General features: G+C 54.6%; 1 protein-coding gene across 1 annotated transcript; it reads left to right on the top strand.

The window, feature by feature from the left end:
* Positions 1 to 1,391: 1,391 nt before the first annotated feature.
* CHRNE (cholinergic receptor nicotinic epsilon subunit) lies at positions 1,392 to 15,468 on the top strand. Its single transcript, XM_038386039.2, has 12 exons — positions 1,392 to 1,465; positions 1,721 to 1,860; positions 1,998 to 2,042; positions 2,437 to 2,546; positions 6,417 to 6,572; positions 6,691 to 6,794; positions 7,072 to 7,272; positions 7,923 to 8,037; positions 8,325 to 8,439; positions 14,508 to 14,709; positions 14,816 to 14,946; positions 15,257 to 15,468. Exons 1-12 carry the CDS (start codon positions 1,414 to 1,416, stop codon positions 15,410 to 15,412), a joined length of 1,527 nt encoding a protein of 508 aa, XP_038241967.1. The 5' UTR covers positions 1,392 to 1,413; the 3' UTR covers positions 15,413 to 15,468.
* Positions 15,469 to 16,542: the final 1,074 nt, after the last annotated feature.

The following is a 16,542-nucleotide window of genomic DNA, read 5'->3' on the forward strand; positions in this document are numbered from 1 at the left end:
AGCTCGCTTTCCGGTGGCGTCCCGTAGGGCTCGGGTCTGGGAACTGTGAAACATAAGATCACTCCAATAAAGTTTGCAAGTGACCCCAAAATTGGGGGAGTGGGAAATAAGGAAGAGGCCGTGTCCCCGGTTCAGAGCAATGTGGGTCACAGCCCAGTACTGTGGTTTGAATACGGCTAAATGTCAACGTACGCAACAAGGAACGAAGCGCGTCAGCCCTACACGGGCTGGGGAGTCTCTCTGGGGGTGCAGCGACTCTGAAGCAGATTTGGGGGGTGCGTGGTGGGTAATCAGCGGAATGGGAGCTCCCGGCGCGACGCTGTGACCAAAGGGGCGAATGCGACCCCAGGCTGCGTAAGCGGGAGTCTCGCGTAGGGCAGAGAGGCGATTTTATCGCTGGATCGGGCCCTGCTGCGACCAGCCGGGGGGCGATTACATCGGAGAGGGGTCAGTGAAGAGCCGCGAGAAGGATTCAAAACCCAGCCTTCGAGTGAGAGACTCCAGGAGCTCAAGTAGCTTAACGGCGAGGCGGCGAAGGGGTGACTGACCCGGTCTGTGAGTACCAGCGCGGGGAGCAAATACTCACAACGGGGTCCCCAGACTAGCAGAGGCAGGTCCAACCCGGGCCGAGGGCTGGGAGTTGGAACCAGGCGAATTCGGACTGGAAACAAGATGCAAAGCGTCTAACGGTCAGGGGGGCTGGTAGGTTAGAGCAGGGGGGGGCTGGGAGCCAGGACTCCTGGGTTCTCTCCCCAGCTCTGGGAGGGGAGTGGGGGGGGGGCTGGGAGCCAGGACTCCTGGGTTCTCTCCCCAGCTCTGGGAGAGGAGCAGGGGCTGATGGGTTAGAGCAAGGGGGCTGGGAGCCAGGACGCCTGGGTTCTCTCCCCGGCTCTGGGAGGGGCGTGGGGGCTGGGGGTTAGAGCAGGGGGGGCTGGGAGCCAGGACTCCTGGGTTCTCTCCCCAGCTCTGGGAGGGGAGTGGGGGGGGGGCTGGGAGCCAGGACTCCTGGGTTCTCTCCCCAGCTCTGGGAGAGGAGCAGGGGCTGATGGGTTAGAGCAAGGGGGCTGGGAGCTAGGACTCCTGGGTTCTCTCCCTGGCTCTGGGAGGGGAATGGGATCTGATGGTTGGGGGGGAGGGGGGCTGGGAGCCAGGACTCCTGGGTTCTCTCCCTGGCTCTGGGAGGGGAGCGGGGGCTGGTGGGTCAGGCTCTCTCTCTAACATACTCTCTGGCCTGTCAGCCCCTGGGATGTGGGGGGAACAGGTGCAGCAAGGGGGGGGTGGGAAAGTGACTCGATGCCGGTGGATTGGGGCGGGGGGGAGATCCAGTGTCTGTCCCACCCCGGAAGCTGGAACCAACCTCAAAATAACTTGCCCCTTTTTAATCAGCTGCCGCCGGGGGGGGATTCAGCCGCGATGCAGGGACTGGGGGTGCTGCTCCTTGCCCTGCTGTGTGGGGGGGTCAGTGGTAAGTTGGGAGGAGGAAACCTGAGCCCTCCGGGGGCCCTGACATCCATGGGGGGCCGATGGAGCCAGTCCTCATTCCCCTGAAATGGGAGGGGGGGTGTCTGAGCCAGTGGGGAGGGGGGCCGGGGCCAGGGATAATCTGGAGGGGTTGAACCAGGACTGGGGCAGAGTGGGTGGCACAAAGGTGGTGGGAGGGCAGGGCTGGGGGCGGGCTGCTCCCCACACACCCCGGCCTGACCCCTGCCTGCCCCACAAGGGGACCCGGGCGGGAACAAGGAGCTGCAGCTCTACGAGAAACTCTTCGCCAACTACGACAAGAACACGCGGCCGGCGAGACACCCCAACGACACGGTGGAGGTGCAGATAATGCTGACGCTGACCAACCTCATCTCACTGGTGAGATGCCCCTCGCTCCCGCCCCCCGGCCGGCCCGGCTGCGCCCCTCACTCCTGCCCCCCGGCCGGCCCGGCTGCGCCCCTCACTCCCGACCCGCAGCCCCCCAAACCACGCTGATGGCCTCCATCCTGTTGCAGAATGAAAAGGAGGAGACTCTGACCACCAATGTCTGGATAAAGATTGTGAGTACCCCCCGCACCCCACAGACATGTGGTCTCCTGCCCCACTCAGGCCCCCCCAGACTCCTTGTTGACACAGGCCCTCAAGTGACCCCAGAGTAGGAGCTCACCTGCCCCCCCGCCCCCCCATCACACTCATGGCCTGAGGCTGAGGGGAGAACCCAGGAGTCCTGGCTCCCAGCTGCTCCTGCTGCATTAATCCCCCCCGGTTCCGGCAAGTGACCTTGTCCTGCAGGGCCGTGGGGCAGCTGCTATCCCCTGGCCCCCACAGCTCTGCGGTGCCCCTCACTCCCGACCCACAGCCCCTGCCAGCCCAGCCCTGGGCTCCTCACACACAGCTCTGTGGCTAGGGGTGCAGGGGGTCCCCCAGCCTCACCCCCCGTGTCTCTGCCTCCAGGAATGGGTGGACTATCGGCTGAATTATAGCAAGAGTGAGTTCGAAGGGATCCGCTCCCTGCGGGTCCCCTCCGACATGGTCTGGCTGCCGGACATCGTCCTGGAGAACAAGTGAGACTGGGGAGGGGAGGCTAGGGGCTGACGCCCCGGGGTGTGTGTGGGAGGGAGGCTGTGGGGGGAAGCCGGATGACTTGCGGTCTCGGGGACCCTGGGAGATTCGGGGTGGGGTGGATTTCCGGGCTGGCAGGATTTTGACGGGTACTGGAGTTTGCAGCATTTGCACAGGGGCAGATCTCAGGGGGACATGGGGCAGGTCTGGGATGATAGTTCTTGGGTTGCATGGGCCCCGCAGGGTGGGTTTGGGGGGCAGACCTACATCACCCCTCTCCCAGCATCCTCGGGGCTTTTTCCTACCCCTTCCCTCCCAGTAACTGGGGCCGCGACCTGCTTGCTCTGCACCCCACAGGTTTCCTTCCCGCTCGCAAGAGGGACAGGAAACGTCTGCACTTCTTCCTCCAGCAGTTGGTCACGGTCCCAGCCCCAGCTCCCGCCCCCTGTCAGCTGGGCCTGAAGGCCCCAGGAGAATCTGGAGTGGGGGGCTCTGGCTATGTCACGTATAGACGCTCTCGGGCGTCCAGGTCGAACACCTCCTCGAACCCTGGACAGGGCGTATCTCGGAGAAGCAGCGGTTAATTGCGACCCGCACTGAGCCGAGCAAGCGTCTAGCTGCACTTGCTACCGGGCCGGTGGCTCACCTCGCCGAGCCCGTGTCCGGCTCCCTGGCTCCAGCCCCCCGCTTCCCCCACTCCCCCATTAACACTCGGCTCCATGGCTGGGGCCTTGCCCTGGGGCAGGGGTCTCGCGCTGCCCGGTGGGGCAAGGAGACCAGGGTGCAGCTCCCCAGAGGACCACCGGCTCCCGTTGGCGGATTGGGCGCCAGAAGCTCCACCGCCAGCAGATTTTCCTCCGGCCCAGATGGCGGGTGGCTCGTTTGGGTCTGGCTTCGAGATCCCTCCGAGCTGGAGAGGGGCCAGGGGCCGGACCCTGGATCTCCACAGCTCTGGCCTGGCGTTACCGGCCGCTTGGATACCAATTGCTTGTGCCGGCTGCTGCTACTGCTTTTGTTCGACCCTCTTGCTGCGATTCCCCAAGGAGTTGAGACGAGGCCACTTTCTGGGCGCAGAGAGGTCAGCCTCTGCCCTTTGCAGCGGCTGATTAGGGTGCCGGTCTCACCGATCACGCATCAGCTTCCTGGTGACCCCACGGCCGACGTGGCCGGATTCGCACGGCTGGTGACAGGCGAAAAGGATTTGTCATTCTTTCGGTCACAGCTTGTCGAATATCTCGGAGAGCTGCTTCCTCGCTCCCTCGCTTTCCGCCCACTCCCTTTGTCACCGGTACGATCCCCATGCCCACACCGAACATAAAGCAGAATCGTCTCTGCAACTGGCTCGTGCGCTGTGGACATGTTCCCGTCTCTCTCTTTGCTGCTGCGTTGTGGGAGATACCTGTTCCGTAGCTGTCCCATGGCTGAGGATTGAAGCAACACAGATGTCTTCAACCCCGCTTCCCTGCATCCACACCCGTGGAATTCATTGCATCTCACGGGCAGCATCGTCAAATTCGTTTGGATTCCTTCCACTTCATCAACTGGGCTCTGCAGTGGGCTGCTTCATCGTACACGACACCAGCCCAGTCTTGGTCCAGAGCGTGGGGCATAACTCAAAAAAGAGTCGTGCAAAAAGCAGAAACTCAGTCAAATTACAAAGGATGAATATTTAAAAAAAACCCACCATAAACAGATAGGGACAAAATTAGAAAGGCCAAGGCACAAAACAAAATTCAACTAGCTGGGTGATAAAGGGTAACAAGAACACATTTTACAACTACATTACAAGCAAGAGGACTTCCTGCCCTTAGGACGGGAGAATCCCAGGCACTGCTACAGACTAGGGACCGAGTGGCTCGGCAGCGGTTCTGCAGAAGAGGACCTAGGGGTTACAGTGGGTGAGGAGCTGGCTAGGAGTCAGGAGTGTGCCCTCGTTGCCAAGAAGGCCAATGGCATATTGGGCTGTATTAGTAGGAGCATTGCCAGCAGATCGAGGGATGTGATTATTCCCCTCTATTCAGCATTGGTGAGGCCACAGCTGGGGTATTGCGTCCAGTTTTGGGCCCCCCACTACAGAAGGGATGTGGACAAATTGGAGAGAGTCCAGCAAAGGGCAAAGAAAATGATCAGGGGGCTGGAGCACATGACTTATGAGGAGAGGCTGAGGGAACTGGGATTGTTTAGTCTGCGGAAGAGAAGAATGAGGGGGGATCTGATAGCAGCCTTCAACTACCTGAAAGGGGGGTCCAAAGAGGCTGGAGTTCGGCTGGTCTCCGTGATAGCAGATGACAGAACAAGGAGCAATGGTCTCAAGTTGCAGTGGGGGAGGTCTAGGTTGGATATCAGGAAACACTATTTCACGAGGAGGGTGGTGAAACACTGGAATGGGTCACCTAGGGAGGTGGTGGAATCTCCTTCCTTAGAGGTTTTTAAGGCCAGGCTTGACAACGCCCTGGCTGGGATGATTTAGTTGGGGATTGGTCCTGTTTTAAGCAGGGGGTTGGACTAGATACCTCCTGAGGCCTCTTCCAACCGTAATCCTCTATGATTCTACGAAGACCAAGGACAGGGTAGGCCCATTACTCATTGAGGAGGGAAAGACAATCACAAAAAACCGCACCAGTGGCCGATGTGTTAAATGCCCTTTTTGTTTCAGTTTTCACCAAAAAGTTAGTGGTGACCAGACGACTAACACCATGAACGTCAGTGTAAACGGGGTAGGATCTGAGGCTAAAATAAGGAAAGAACAAGTTAAAAATGACTTAGACAAGTTAAATGTCTCCAAGTTGGCAGAGTCTGATGAAACACATCCTGGAGTACTCTTCAGCCCGTTTCTTGAGGTCTGAGCCATCGGTGACGCTCTTTCAGTACGCGTGGCGGTGGGTGCACCACTGGTTGGAAAACCGTTCCCAGAGAGTACTTATCAGCAGTTCACAGTCAAGCTGGAAGAACCTAACAAGCGGGGTCCCCCAGGAATCTGGCCGGAGTCCGGTTCTATTCAATATCTTCTTAAATGATTTCCATAATGGCATAGAGAGCACACTTACAAAGTTTGCGGACGGTACCAAGCAGGGAGGGTGATAAATTGTTCTCCTTATCCACTGAGGACAGGCGAAGAAGCAAGGGGCTTAAACTGCAGCAGGGCCGTTTAGGTTGGACATTAGGAAAAAGTCCCGGTCAGGGTGGTTAAAGGCTGGAACAAACGACCTAAGGAGGTTGTGGTACCTCCGTCATTGGAGGTTTTTAAGAAGAGGCTGGACGAACCCGTCGGGGATGGTCTAGAAGGGAATACTTTGTCCTGCCTCGGTGTAGGGGGCTGGACTAGATGGATTTAGAAGCGTTCTGCCAGTTTGGGTTAAAGTCAGACTACGCCCCGGAGTGACGTCCCTTTTTGCGATTGGGTTATTTCGGCTGGCTGTCCCCCTCCCTGGTGTTCCCACCCCATTTTGGTCTGTCCCTGCTTTAGTGGCTCAGCCTCACACGGGGTGGGTCATGCTTCCCAGGTCACCTCTGTCTGGGTAGCCCAAAAGCCGGCCAGATCACAGAAAAGTCTTTCCGGGGACGCCCCCCCAAAAGTCAGGGTCTCCCCCAGCAGCTGGATTCTCCACTGAGATGAAGGTGGCCATCGGGACGCAGAGCTGCTCCTTCACTCTCACAGGCTTCAGGCCACAGGGCAAGTTGGAGGGGTGCCGATCTTTTGGGGTGCAGGGACTTTGGTGTGTCAATATACGATGGTGTCTCGTGGCACCCAGGGATGCTGGTGGTTTTGGGGCACAGAGATGTTGTTTTCCGGGCTGCATGGGGAGTGTCTGGGCTGCAGGGATTGGGGGGGGGCCCTTGCTGACGTCCCCTTTCGCTTCCCCTCCCCACAGCATCGACGGGCAGTTTGAGATCGCCTACTACGCAAACGTGCTGGTGTACCCTGGGGGGGCCATGTACTGGCTGCCCCCCGCCATCTACCGCAGCACCTGTGTCATTGAAGTCACCTACTTCCCCTTCGACTGGCAGAACTGCTCCCTCGTCTTCCAGTGAGTGAGTTGCGGCCACCTCTGGGGCGGGAAGCCTGGTTACCCAGGCTCCCCTCGCCCAGTGCCAGGGCTGGCCCTAAGGAGAGGGTGCCCCCGCTGACCCCCCGTGTGCCCCCAGGTCCCAGACGTACAGCGCTAACGAGGTTGAACTGCAGCTCTCAATCAATGAGGAGACAGCCCTTCCCTTTGACAAGATCGATATAGACCCTGCCGCCTTCACAGGTATGGGGGGCCCTGGGACAGGGGATATCTGCCAGGTCCCCCCCAGATCCCCCAAGGGGCAGGGGATGTCTGCCACAGCCCCCTAGCAGGTCGACTCCAGGGGGGAGGTGGTGTCTGCCAGGGTCCCCCAGTGGGTCTCCCCCAAGGGGCGGGTGGTATCTGCCACAGGTCCCCCAGGGGCAAATGTCTGCCGGGTCCCCCGCAGTGGGGGTCTCCCCAAAAGGGCAGGGGGTGCCCCCCAGAGAACCGCCTGCATCCCGCGCCTGTTGCCCTGCAGAGAATGGGGAGTGGGCCATCCGGCACCGGCCAGCCTGGAAGGTGCTGCACCCGGAGCTGGGCCGGGAGGCGCTCGGCTTCCAGGAGATCCGCTTCTCGCTCATCATCCAGCGCAAGCCCCTCTTCTACGTCATCAACATCATCGTCCCCTGCGTGCTCATCTCCTCCCTCGTCGTCCTGGTCTACTTCCTGCCTGCCCAAGGTGAGCCCGGCCACGGGGAACGCCGCCCTGCCGGCCACGGGGGCGCCCTGCCGGCCACGGGAAACCCCACCAGGCCACCAGAAACCCCACCCAGCCATGGGGACACCCAGTCGGCCATGGGAAACCCCACCAGGCCACTGGAAATGCCCTGTCAGCCGCATGGATGCCCTGCTGGCCACGGGGACCCCACCAGGCCACCAGAAACCCCACCCAGCCACGGGAATGCCCTGTCGGCCCCAGGGACGCCCTGTCAGCCACAGAAAACCCCGCCCGGCCATGAGGATACCCTGCCGATCACGGGAAACCACGCCTGGGCACGCCTTAACAGCCACAGAGGCACCCAGCCCAGCCTACAAGATGCCTAGCCGGCCATGGGAAACCACACCTGGCCACAGGGATGCCCAGCCGGCCATGGGGAAACCCTGCCCGGCCACAGGGCAAGGAGAGATACTCCCTACCACACTCGCGTGGGGGACACGTTTGCTGGCACTAGGAGCAAAGGATAGGGGCATGAACCCCAATCTCTCCTGGCTGCCCCCCTCGGGAGGCCCCAGGCTAGAAAGCCCCAGGCCCTGGGCAGGAGAGGGCAAAGCAGGCTGTCAGAGGAAAGCCAAACAGCCCCATGTCACCCCTGTTCTCTGCCCCGGCAGCCGGCGGCCAGAAATGCACCCTCTCCATCTCAGTGCTGCTGGCTCAGACTGTCTTCCTCTTCCTCATCGCCCAAAAAGTCCCAGAGACCTCGCTCAGCGTTCCCCTCATTGGCAAGTGAGTGGCACCCCCCATCCCATTTCCCTGGGAGCCAGGACTCCTGGGTTCTCTCCCTGGCTCTGGGAGGTCAGTGGGGTCTGGTTAGAGCAGGGGGGGCTGGGAGCCAGGACTCCTGGGTTTTCTCCCCAGCTCTGGGAGGGGAGTGGGGGGCTGGTGGGTTAGAGCAGGAGGGGCTGGGAACCAGGACTCCTGAGTTCTCTCCCTGGCTCTGGGAGGGGGGTGGGGGCTGGTGGGTTAGAGCAGGGGGGCTGGGAAGCAGGACTCCCGAGATATCTCCCCGGCAGGTACCTGATGTTCGTCATGGGAGTGGCGACGCTGATCGTGATGAACTGTGTCATTGTGCTGAATGTTTCCCTGCGAACGCCGAACACCCACTGCATGTCTGAGCAACTCAAACACGTGAGGATCGGGGGCAGAGCACAGTGGGGAGATGAGGGGGATCTGGGGAGGGAAGTGCCAGTGGGGTGGGGGTGAAGAGAGTGCTCTGGAGACCTTGGGATCAGTGCCAGGGGTCATGGGGGGCACCAGCCTTGGAGGGGAATTGGAGAACCAAAAACCAACCAAAGGGGGAATAGAAGTTGGGGAGTGGCCCGAGCTTGGCTGGGGAAGTGGGGGCTCAGGGCAGGGAAGAAGGTCCAAGGGCTGAGCCTGGACCCTTAAGTCCAGTATTTTAGATGTCTGTATACTAATGTGAGAAGTATGGGGAATAAGCGGGAAAAACTCAAAATGCTAGTAAACAAACACAACTATGAGATAGCTGGCGTCACGGGGACTCGGTGGGATAGTACGCATAACCGAAATATTGGTAGAGAAGGGTACAGCTTGCTCAGGAAGGACAGGCAGGGGGAAAATGGAGGAGGTTTTGTCTTGTATATTAAAAATGGATAGACTTGGATTGAGGTTGAGATAGACATAGGAGACAGACTTGTTGAAAGTCTCTGGATAAGGATAAAAGAGGTAAAAACCAAGGGTGATGTCATGGTAGGGGTCTACTACAGACCACCTAACCCGGAAGAAGAGGTGGATCGGGGTTTTTTTCAAGAACAAACAAAATCAACCAAAGCCCAGGACTTGGTGGTGATGGGGCACTTCAACTCCCCAGATGTCTGTCGGGAAAATAACCCAGCAGGGCACAGATTATCCAACCAGTTCTTGGAATGTATTGGAGACAATTTTTTATTTCAGAAGGGGGAGAAAGCTACCAGGGGGAGGCTGTTCTAGATTTGATTTTGACAAATGGGGAGGAACTGGTTGAGAATTTGAAAGTGGAAGGCAGCTTGGGTGAAAGTGATCATGAAATGAGAGAGTTCACGATCCTAGGGAATGGTAGGAAGGAGAACAGCACATTAAAGACAATGGATTTCAAGAAGGCAGACTTTAGCAAACTCAGGGAGTTGGTAGGTCAGATCCCATGGGAAGCAAGTCTAAGGGGAAAAACAATTTAAGACAGTTGGCAGTTCTTTACTAAGGGCACAAGAGCAAATTATCCCACTGCGTAGGAAAGACGGGGAGTATGGCAAGAGACCAGCCTGGCTTACCCAGGAGATCTTCAATGATCTGAAACTCAAAAAAGAGTCCTACAAAAAGTGGAAACTCAGTCAAATTACAAAGGATGAATATAAACAATACATACAAGTATGTAGGGACAAAATTAGAAAGGCCAAGGCACAAAACGAGATCAAACGAGCTAGGGACATAGAAGGAAACAAGAAAACATTCTACAAATACATTAACAGCAAGAGGAAGACCAAGGACAGGGTAGGCCCGTTGCTCAATGAGGGGGGAAAGACAATAACAGAGAAGGTGGAAATGGCAGAGGTGCTTAATGACTTGTTTCGGTTTTCACCAAGAAGGTTGGTGGCGAGTGGACGTCCAACACAGTGAATGCCGGTGAAAATGAGGTGGGATCAGAGTCTAAAATAGGGAAAGAACAAGTCAAAAATTACTTAGGCAAGTTAGATGTCTTCAAATCACCAGGGCCTTATGAAATGTGTCCTAGAATACGCAAGGAGCTGACTGAGGAGATATCTGAGCCATTAGCAATTATCTTTGAAAAGTTATGGAAGACAGGAGACGTTCCAGGAGACTGGAAAAGGGCAAATATAGTGCCCATCTATAAAAAGGGAAATAAGGACAACTCGGGGAATTACAGACCAGTCAACTTAACTTCCCAGAAAGATAATTGAGCAAATAATTAACCAATCAATTTGCAAACACCTAACATAAGAATGGCCCTACTGGGTAAGACCAAGGGTCCATCTAGCCCAGTGTCCTGTCTTCCAACAGTGGCCAGTGCCAGGTGCCCCAGAAGGAATGAACGGAACAGGGAATCATCTAGTGAGCCATCCCCTTTCTCCCATTCCCAGCTTCTGGCAAACAGAGGTTAGGGACACCATCCCTGACCATCCTGGCTAATAGCCATTGATGGACCCATCCTCCAGGAACTTATCTAGTTCTTTTTTGAACCCAGTTATGGTCTTAGCCTTCACCACATCCTCTGGCAAGGAGTTCCACAGGTTGACTGTGCGTTGTGTGAAGAAATACTTCCTTTTGTTTGTTTTAAACCTGCTGCCTATTAATTTCATTTGGTGCCCCCAGTTCTTGTGTTATGAGAAGGAGTAAATAACACTTATCTACTTTCTCCACACCCGTCATGATTTTATAGACCTCAATCATATCTCCCCTTAGCCATCTCTTCCAAGCTGAAAAGTCCCCGTTTTATTAATCTTTCCTCATACAGAAGCCGTTCCATACCCCTAATAACTTTTGTTGCCCTTTTCTGAACCTTTTCCAATTCCAACAGATCTTTTTGGTGATGAGGCAACCACATCTGCAAACAGTATTCAAGATGTGAGTGTACCATGGATTTAAATAGAGGCAACATGATATTTTCTGTCCTATTACCTAACCCTTTCTTAATTATTCCCAGCATTCTGATCGCTTTTTTGACAGCCGCTGCACATTGAGTGGATGTTTTCAGAGAACTATCCACAAGGACTCCAGGATCTCTTTCTTGAGTGGTAACAGCTAATTTAGACCCCATCATTTTATATGTATAGTTGGGATTATGCTTTCCAGGGTGCATCACTTTGCATTTATCAACATTAAATTTCATCTGCCATTTTGTTGCCCAATCACCCAGTTTTGAGAGATCCTTTTGTAGCTCTTCGCAGTCTGCCAGGACTTAACTATCCTGAGTAGATTTGTAGCATCTGCAAATTTTGCCACCTCACTGTGTACCCCTTTTTCCAGATCATTTATGAATATGTTGAATTGGACTGGTCCCAGAACAGACCTCTGTGGGACACCACAATTTACCTCTCTCCATTCTGAAAACTGACCATTTATACCTACCCTTTGTTTCCTATCTTTTAACCGGTTACCGATCCATGAGAGGACCTTCCCTCATATCCTGTGGCAGCTGACTTTGCGTAAGAACCTTTGGAGAGGGAACTTGTCAAAGGCTTTCTGAAAATCGAAGTACACTGTATCCACTGGATCTGCTTTGTCCACATGCTTGTTGACCTCCTCAAAGAATTCTAGTAGATTGGTGAGGCAGGATTTCCCTTTACAAAAACCATGTTGACTCTTCCTCAACAAATTATGTTAATCTATATGTCTGACAATATTATTCTTTATTATAGTTTCAACCAGTTTGCCTGGTACTGAAGTCAAGCTTACAGGCCTGTAATTGCCGGGATCACCTCTGGAGCCCTTTTTAAAAATTGGTGTCACATTAGCTACCCTCCCGTCATTTGGTCCAGAAGCTGATTTAAATGACAGGTTACAGACCACAGTTAGTAGTTCTGCAATTTCACATTTGAGTTCCTTCAGAACTCTTGGGTGAATCCCATCTGGTCCTGGTGATTTATGGCTGTTTAATTTATCCATTTGTTCCCAAATCTCCTCTAATGACACCTCAATCTGGGACAGTTCCTCAGATCTGTCCCCTAAAAAGACTGGCTCGGGTTTGGGAATCTCCCTCACATCTTTAGCCGTGAAGACCGATGCAAAGAATTCATTTATTTCTCCGCAATGGTCATATTGTCCTTGAGTGGTCCTCTAGCACCTCGATCGTCCAGTGGCCCAGCTGGTTGTTTAGCAGATTTCCTGCTTCTGATGTACTTACAAAAAAAAATTTTGATATTACTTTTTGAGTCTTTGGCTAACTGTTCCTCAAATTCTTTTTGGGCCTTCCTAACGGTATTTTTACACTTCATTTGCCAGTATTTATGCTCCTTTCCTCACTAGGATTTAACTTACACTTTTTAAAGGATGTCTGTTTGCCTCTCACTGCTTCTTTTACTTTGTTGTTTAGCCACAGTGGCTCTTTTTTGGTTCTCTTACTATGTTTTTTAATCTGGGGTATACATTTAAGTTGAGCCTCTATTATGGGGTCTTTAAAAGGTTTCCAAGGAGCTTGCAGAGATTTCACTTTGGGCACTGTACCTTTTCATTTCTGTTTAACTAACTTCCTCATTTTTGTGTATTTCCCCTTTCTGAAATTAAATGCTACAGTGTTGGGCCACTGTGGTGTTTTTCCTGCCCCATGGATATTAAATTTAATTATATTATGGTCACTCTTACCAAGCGGTCCAGCTATATTCACCTCTTGGACCAGATCCTGTGCTCCACTTAGGACTAAATCAGGAATTGCCTCTCCTCTGGTGGGCTCCAGGACTAGCTCCTCCAAGAAGCAGCCATTTAAGGTGTCAAGAAACTTTATCTCTGCAGCCCATCCTGAGGTGATATGTACCCAGTCAATATGGGGATAGCTGAAATCCCCCATTATTATTATTGGTTTTTTTTTATTTTAATAGCCTCTCTAATTTCCCTGAGCATTTCAGTCACTATCACTATCCTGGTCAGGTGATTGGTAATATATGCCTACTGCTATATTCTTATTCGAGCACAGAATTTTCATTTGACTCTACTCTTTCTTTCACATATAATGCCACTCCCCCACCAGTATGACCTGTTCTGCCCTTCTGATATGTTTTGTACCATGGTATTACTGTATCCCATTGATTATCCTCATTCCACCAAGTTTCTGTGATGCCTGTTATTTCAATATCCTCATTTAATACACTCTAAGACACTCCAGTTCACCCATTTTATTATTTAGACTTCTAGCATTGGTATATAAGCACTTTAAAAACTTGTCTCCTTTAGCTGTCTGCTGTTACACAATGTAATTGAATGGGACAGATGATAACCCAGAAGCTGATAATAAGGTGATAAATTACAGTCAGCATGGATTTGTCAAGAACAAGTCGTGTCAAACCAACCTGATAGCTTTTGACAGGATAACAAGCCTTGTGGATAGTGGGGAAGCGGCAGATGTGGTATATCTTGACTTTAGTAAGGTTTTTGATACTGTCTCGCATGACCTTCTCATGAATAAACTAGGGACCTGCAACCTAGATGGAGGGTGCAAAACTGTTTGGAAAACCGTTCCCAGAGAGTAGTTATCCGTGGTTCACAGTCAAGCTGGAAGGGCATAATGAGTAGGGTCCCACAGGGATCGGTTCTGTTCAATATCTTCATCAATAATTTAGATAATGACATAGAGAGTACACTTATAAAGTTTGCGGACAACACCAAGCTGGGAGGGGTTGCGAGTGCTTTGGAGGATAGAATTAAAATTCAAAGTGATCTGGACAAACCCGAGAAATGGTGTGAAGTAAATAGGATGAAATTTAATCAGGACAAATGCAAAGTACTGCCCCTAGGAAGGAACAATCAGTTGCAAACATACACAATGGGAAAGGACAGCCTACAAAGGAGCACTGTGGAAAGGGAGCCGGGGGTCATAGTGAACCACAAGCTAAATATGAGTCAACAGTGTGATGCTGTTGCAAAAGAAGCAAACATCGTTCTGGGCTGTATTAGCAGGAGTGTTGTAAGCAACACCCAAGAAGTCATTCTGCTCCGCTCTGTGCTGATTAGGCCTCAACTGGAGTCGTGTGTCCAATTCTGGGCACCACATTTCAGGAAAGATGTGGACAAATTGGAGAGAGGGCAGAGAAGAGCAACAAAAATGATGAAAGGTCTAGAAAACATGACCGATGAGGGCAGATTGAAAAAGTTGGGTTTGTTTAGGCTGGAGAAGAGAAGACTGAGGGCGGACACGATCACAGTTTTCAAGCGCATAAAAGGTTGTTACAAGGAGGAGGGAGAAGAATTGTTCTTAACCTCTGAGGCTAGGACGAGAAGCAATGGGCTTAAATTGCAGAAAGGACGGTTTAGGCATTAGAAAAACTTCCTACCTGTCGGGGTGGTGAAGCACTGGAATAAATTGCCCAGGGCAGTTGTGAAATCTCCATCCTGGGGGTTTTTAAGAGCAGGTTGGACAAACCCGTCGGGGATGGTCTAGATAATCCTTAGTCCTGCCACGAGTGCAGGGCACAGGACTAGAGACCTCTCGAGGCCCCTTCCAGTTCTATGACTCTATGATATCCCCCCAGGTGTTCCTAGAGGTGCTGCCACGGTACCTGGGCTGGGCCCTGGAACCCATGGGGGACCCCTGGGCCGCGCCCCCTGCCCGGCGGCGCAGCTCCTTCGCCATCATGCTCAAAGCCGAGGAGTACATCCTCAAGAAGCCACGCAGCGAGATCCTCTTTGAGCGGCAGGGCCAGCGGCATGGCCTCACCAGGCCCCCCACCTGCGGTGAGAGACCCTCCTCCCCCACACCCCACTGCCAGGGGAATGCAGTGTTAGTTCAGGAGCCGGGACTCCTGAGTCCCTGACTCTGCCCTGCCCCCTCTCTCTGCAGATGGGGTGGATGTGGGCGTCACCAGCACCTTGTACAAGAACCTGGCCAGCGCGGCCCCCGAGATCCGGGCGTGCGTGGAGGCCTGCACCTTCATCACGGAGACCACAAGGGAGCAGAACGCCAGCAGTGCTGTGAGTCCCACACAGAGCTGCCCCACACCAGCCTGCCCCAGCACCCTGGGGGAGCATTGGGGCCAGCACCCCCTACAGGGGAAAATCCCTGGGTCCCATGTCCTAGTCTGACTCTTAATCTAATCCACGTGCCCCCAATCCCCTCCCAGAGCCGGGGAGAGAACCCAGGAGTGCTGGCTCCCAGGCCCCCTCTGCTCTGACCCACCAGCCCCCCTTCTCCTCCTGGTGCTGGGGAGAGAACCCAGGAGTTCTGCCCCCCCCCCACGCTCTAACTGCAGGGGACCCTGATGCCCCTCTCTCTGCCGCGCAGGCGATGGAGAACTGGGTGCTGATCGGGAAGGTGATTGACAAGCTCTGCTTCTGTGCTGCCATCCTGCTCTTCACTATCGGCACCCTCGGCATTTTCCTCATGGGACATTTCAACCAGGTGCCCGACGACCCCTTTCCCCTGCAGCCGGACCCGTAGCTGGGACCCCGCCCCGCCCTCCCCACAGGGGCCGTTCCCCCAGCTGACAGGGGTATCAACACCCAATGAGGTAGCCAGGTGGACAAGTGTGATGTCTGGATGGGAGCCCCCCCTAATCTCTGCAGCACGGCACCGGGACAGCCCTGACCCTGCAGTCTAGGAGCCTTGTCCCAGGGCCACCCATAGCCTGGGGAAGTCACTAGACTTTTACCCACAATCCCCTAGTCCCAAGCAGCTGCAGGCGCCGCTCCAGGGCTGGGCTCAGCAATGCTGCTGGTATTGGGGAGGGACACCCCACACCAGACATAGACGTATCTCAGCACTGGGCAAGGGATCCCTGTATAAACAGTGCCCCACACCAGGCAAGGATGCATCTTGGTACTGGGCAAGGGATCCCTGTATAAACCCTACCCCAGACACAGACACATCTCAGCACCGGGTGAGGGATCCACGTGAACAGCCCCCACATCCCACCCCAGAGGCAGCTGCATCTCAGCCCCCATGACTCTCCCCTCCAGACCAGCGAGGAAATTCTGCGGATATACAGCTCTGTGGAAGTAGCTCTAGTCAAAACAGGTGGGGTCTGGACCTTGTCACAGCACCCGCTGGGCTAGGGTAGATGGGCCCTGTGGCTTCCATCCTCTGGGAGCACCTTGCTCCCAACTCCAGACCAGGCCGCCCCACACCTGGTCCCACCTCACCTTCCCAGCCTTGCTGATCGCAGCTGGTGCCCTGGGTGGGGGAGATGAATGTGATCACACACCAGCTCGAAGTTAGCTGCTCCGGGCCGGGGGTTAACCTGTGTGTCGCCTAGGGTCACCAGCAGTCTACGGCTTGGTGCCAACCACCTGGTGTCCGTCCCCACCGCCTCCTTCCAGCACCTCTCTGAGCCTGGGGGTCACTGCCCCTCGCTCCAGGAGCCGATGCCCTCACCCGCCTGGCCCTGGCTCACAACGGTTCACAGAGCTGATTCCCGGGAGCAGCTGTGGACCTTGCCTGAGCAGGCCTGTGAGTGGCTAACCAGGCTGCGGGACAACGCCCTGGAGGAGCTGCTGCGGCTGTCAGGGAACCGGCTCCGCACCCTGCCCAGCGGCTTCTTCCCACGACTGTGGGCTGACCTAACCCTGACA

The sequence above is a fragment of the Dermochelys coriacea genome, chromosome 28, assembly GCF_009764565.3.
Source record: "Dermochelys coriacea isolate rDerCor1 chromosome 28, rDerCor1.pri.v4, whole genome shotgun sequence".
NCBI classification, from domain to species: Eukaryota; Metazoa; Chordata; order Testudines; family Dermochelyidae; genus Dermochelys; species Dermochelys coriacea.

Bases quoted from the DNA above. Each gene is read 5' to 3' on its own strand.
- CHRNE (XM_038386039.2), top strand. From the start codon at position 1,414: ATGCAGGGACTGGGGGTGCTGCTCCTTGCCCTGCTGTGTGGGGGGGTC. The intron at 6,573-6,690 runs GTGAGTGAGTTG...GTGTGCCCCCAG, and splicing joins AACTGCTCCCTCGTCTTCCA to GTCCCAGACGTACAGCGCTA. The intron at 7,273-7,922 runs GTGAGCCCGGCC...CTGCCCCGGCAG, and splicing joins CTACTTCCTGCCTGCCCAAG to CCGGCGGCCAGAAATGCACC.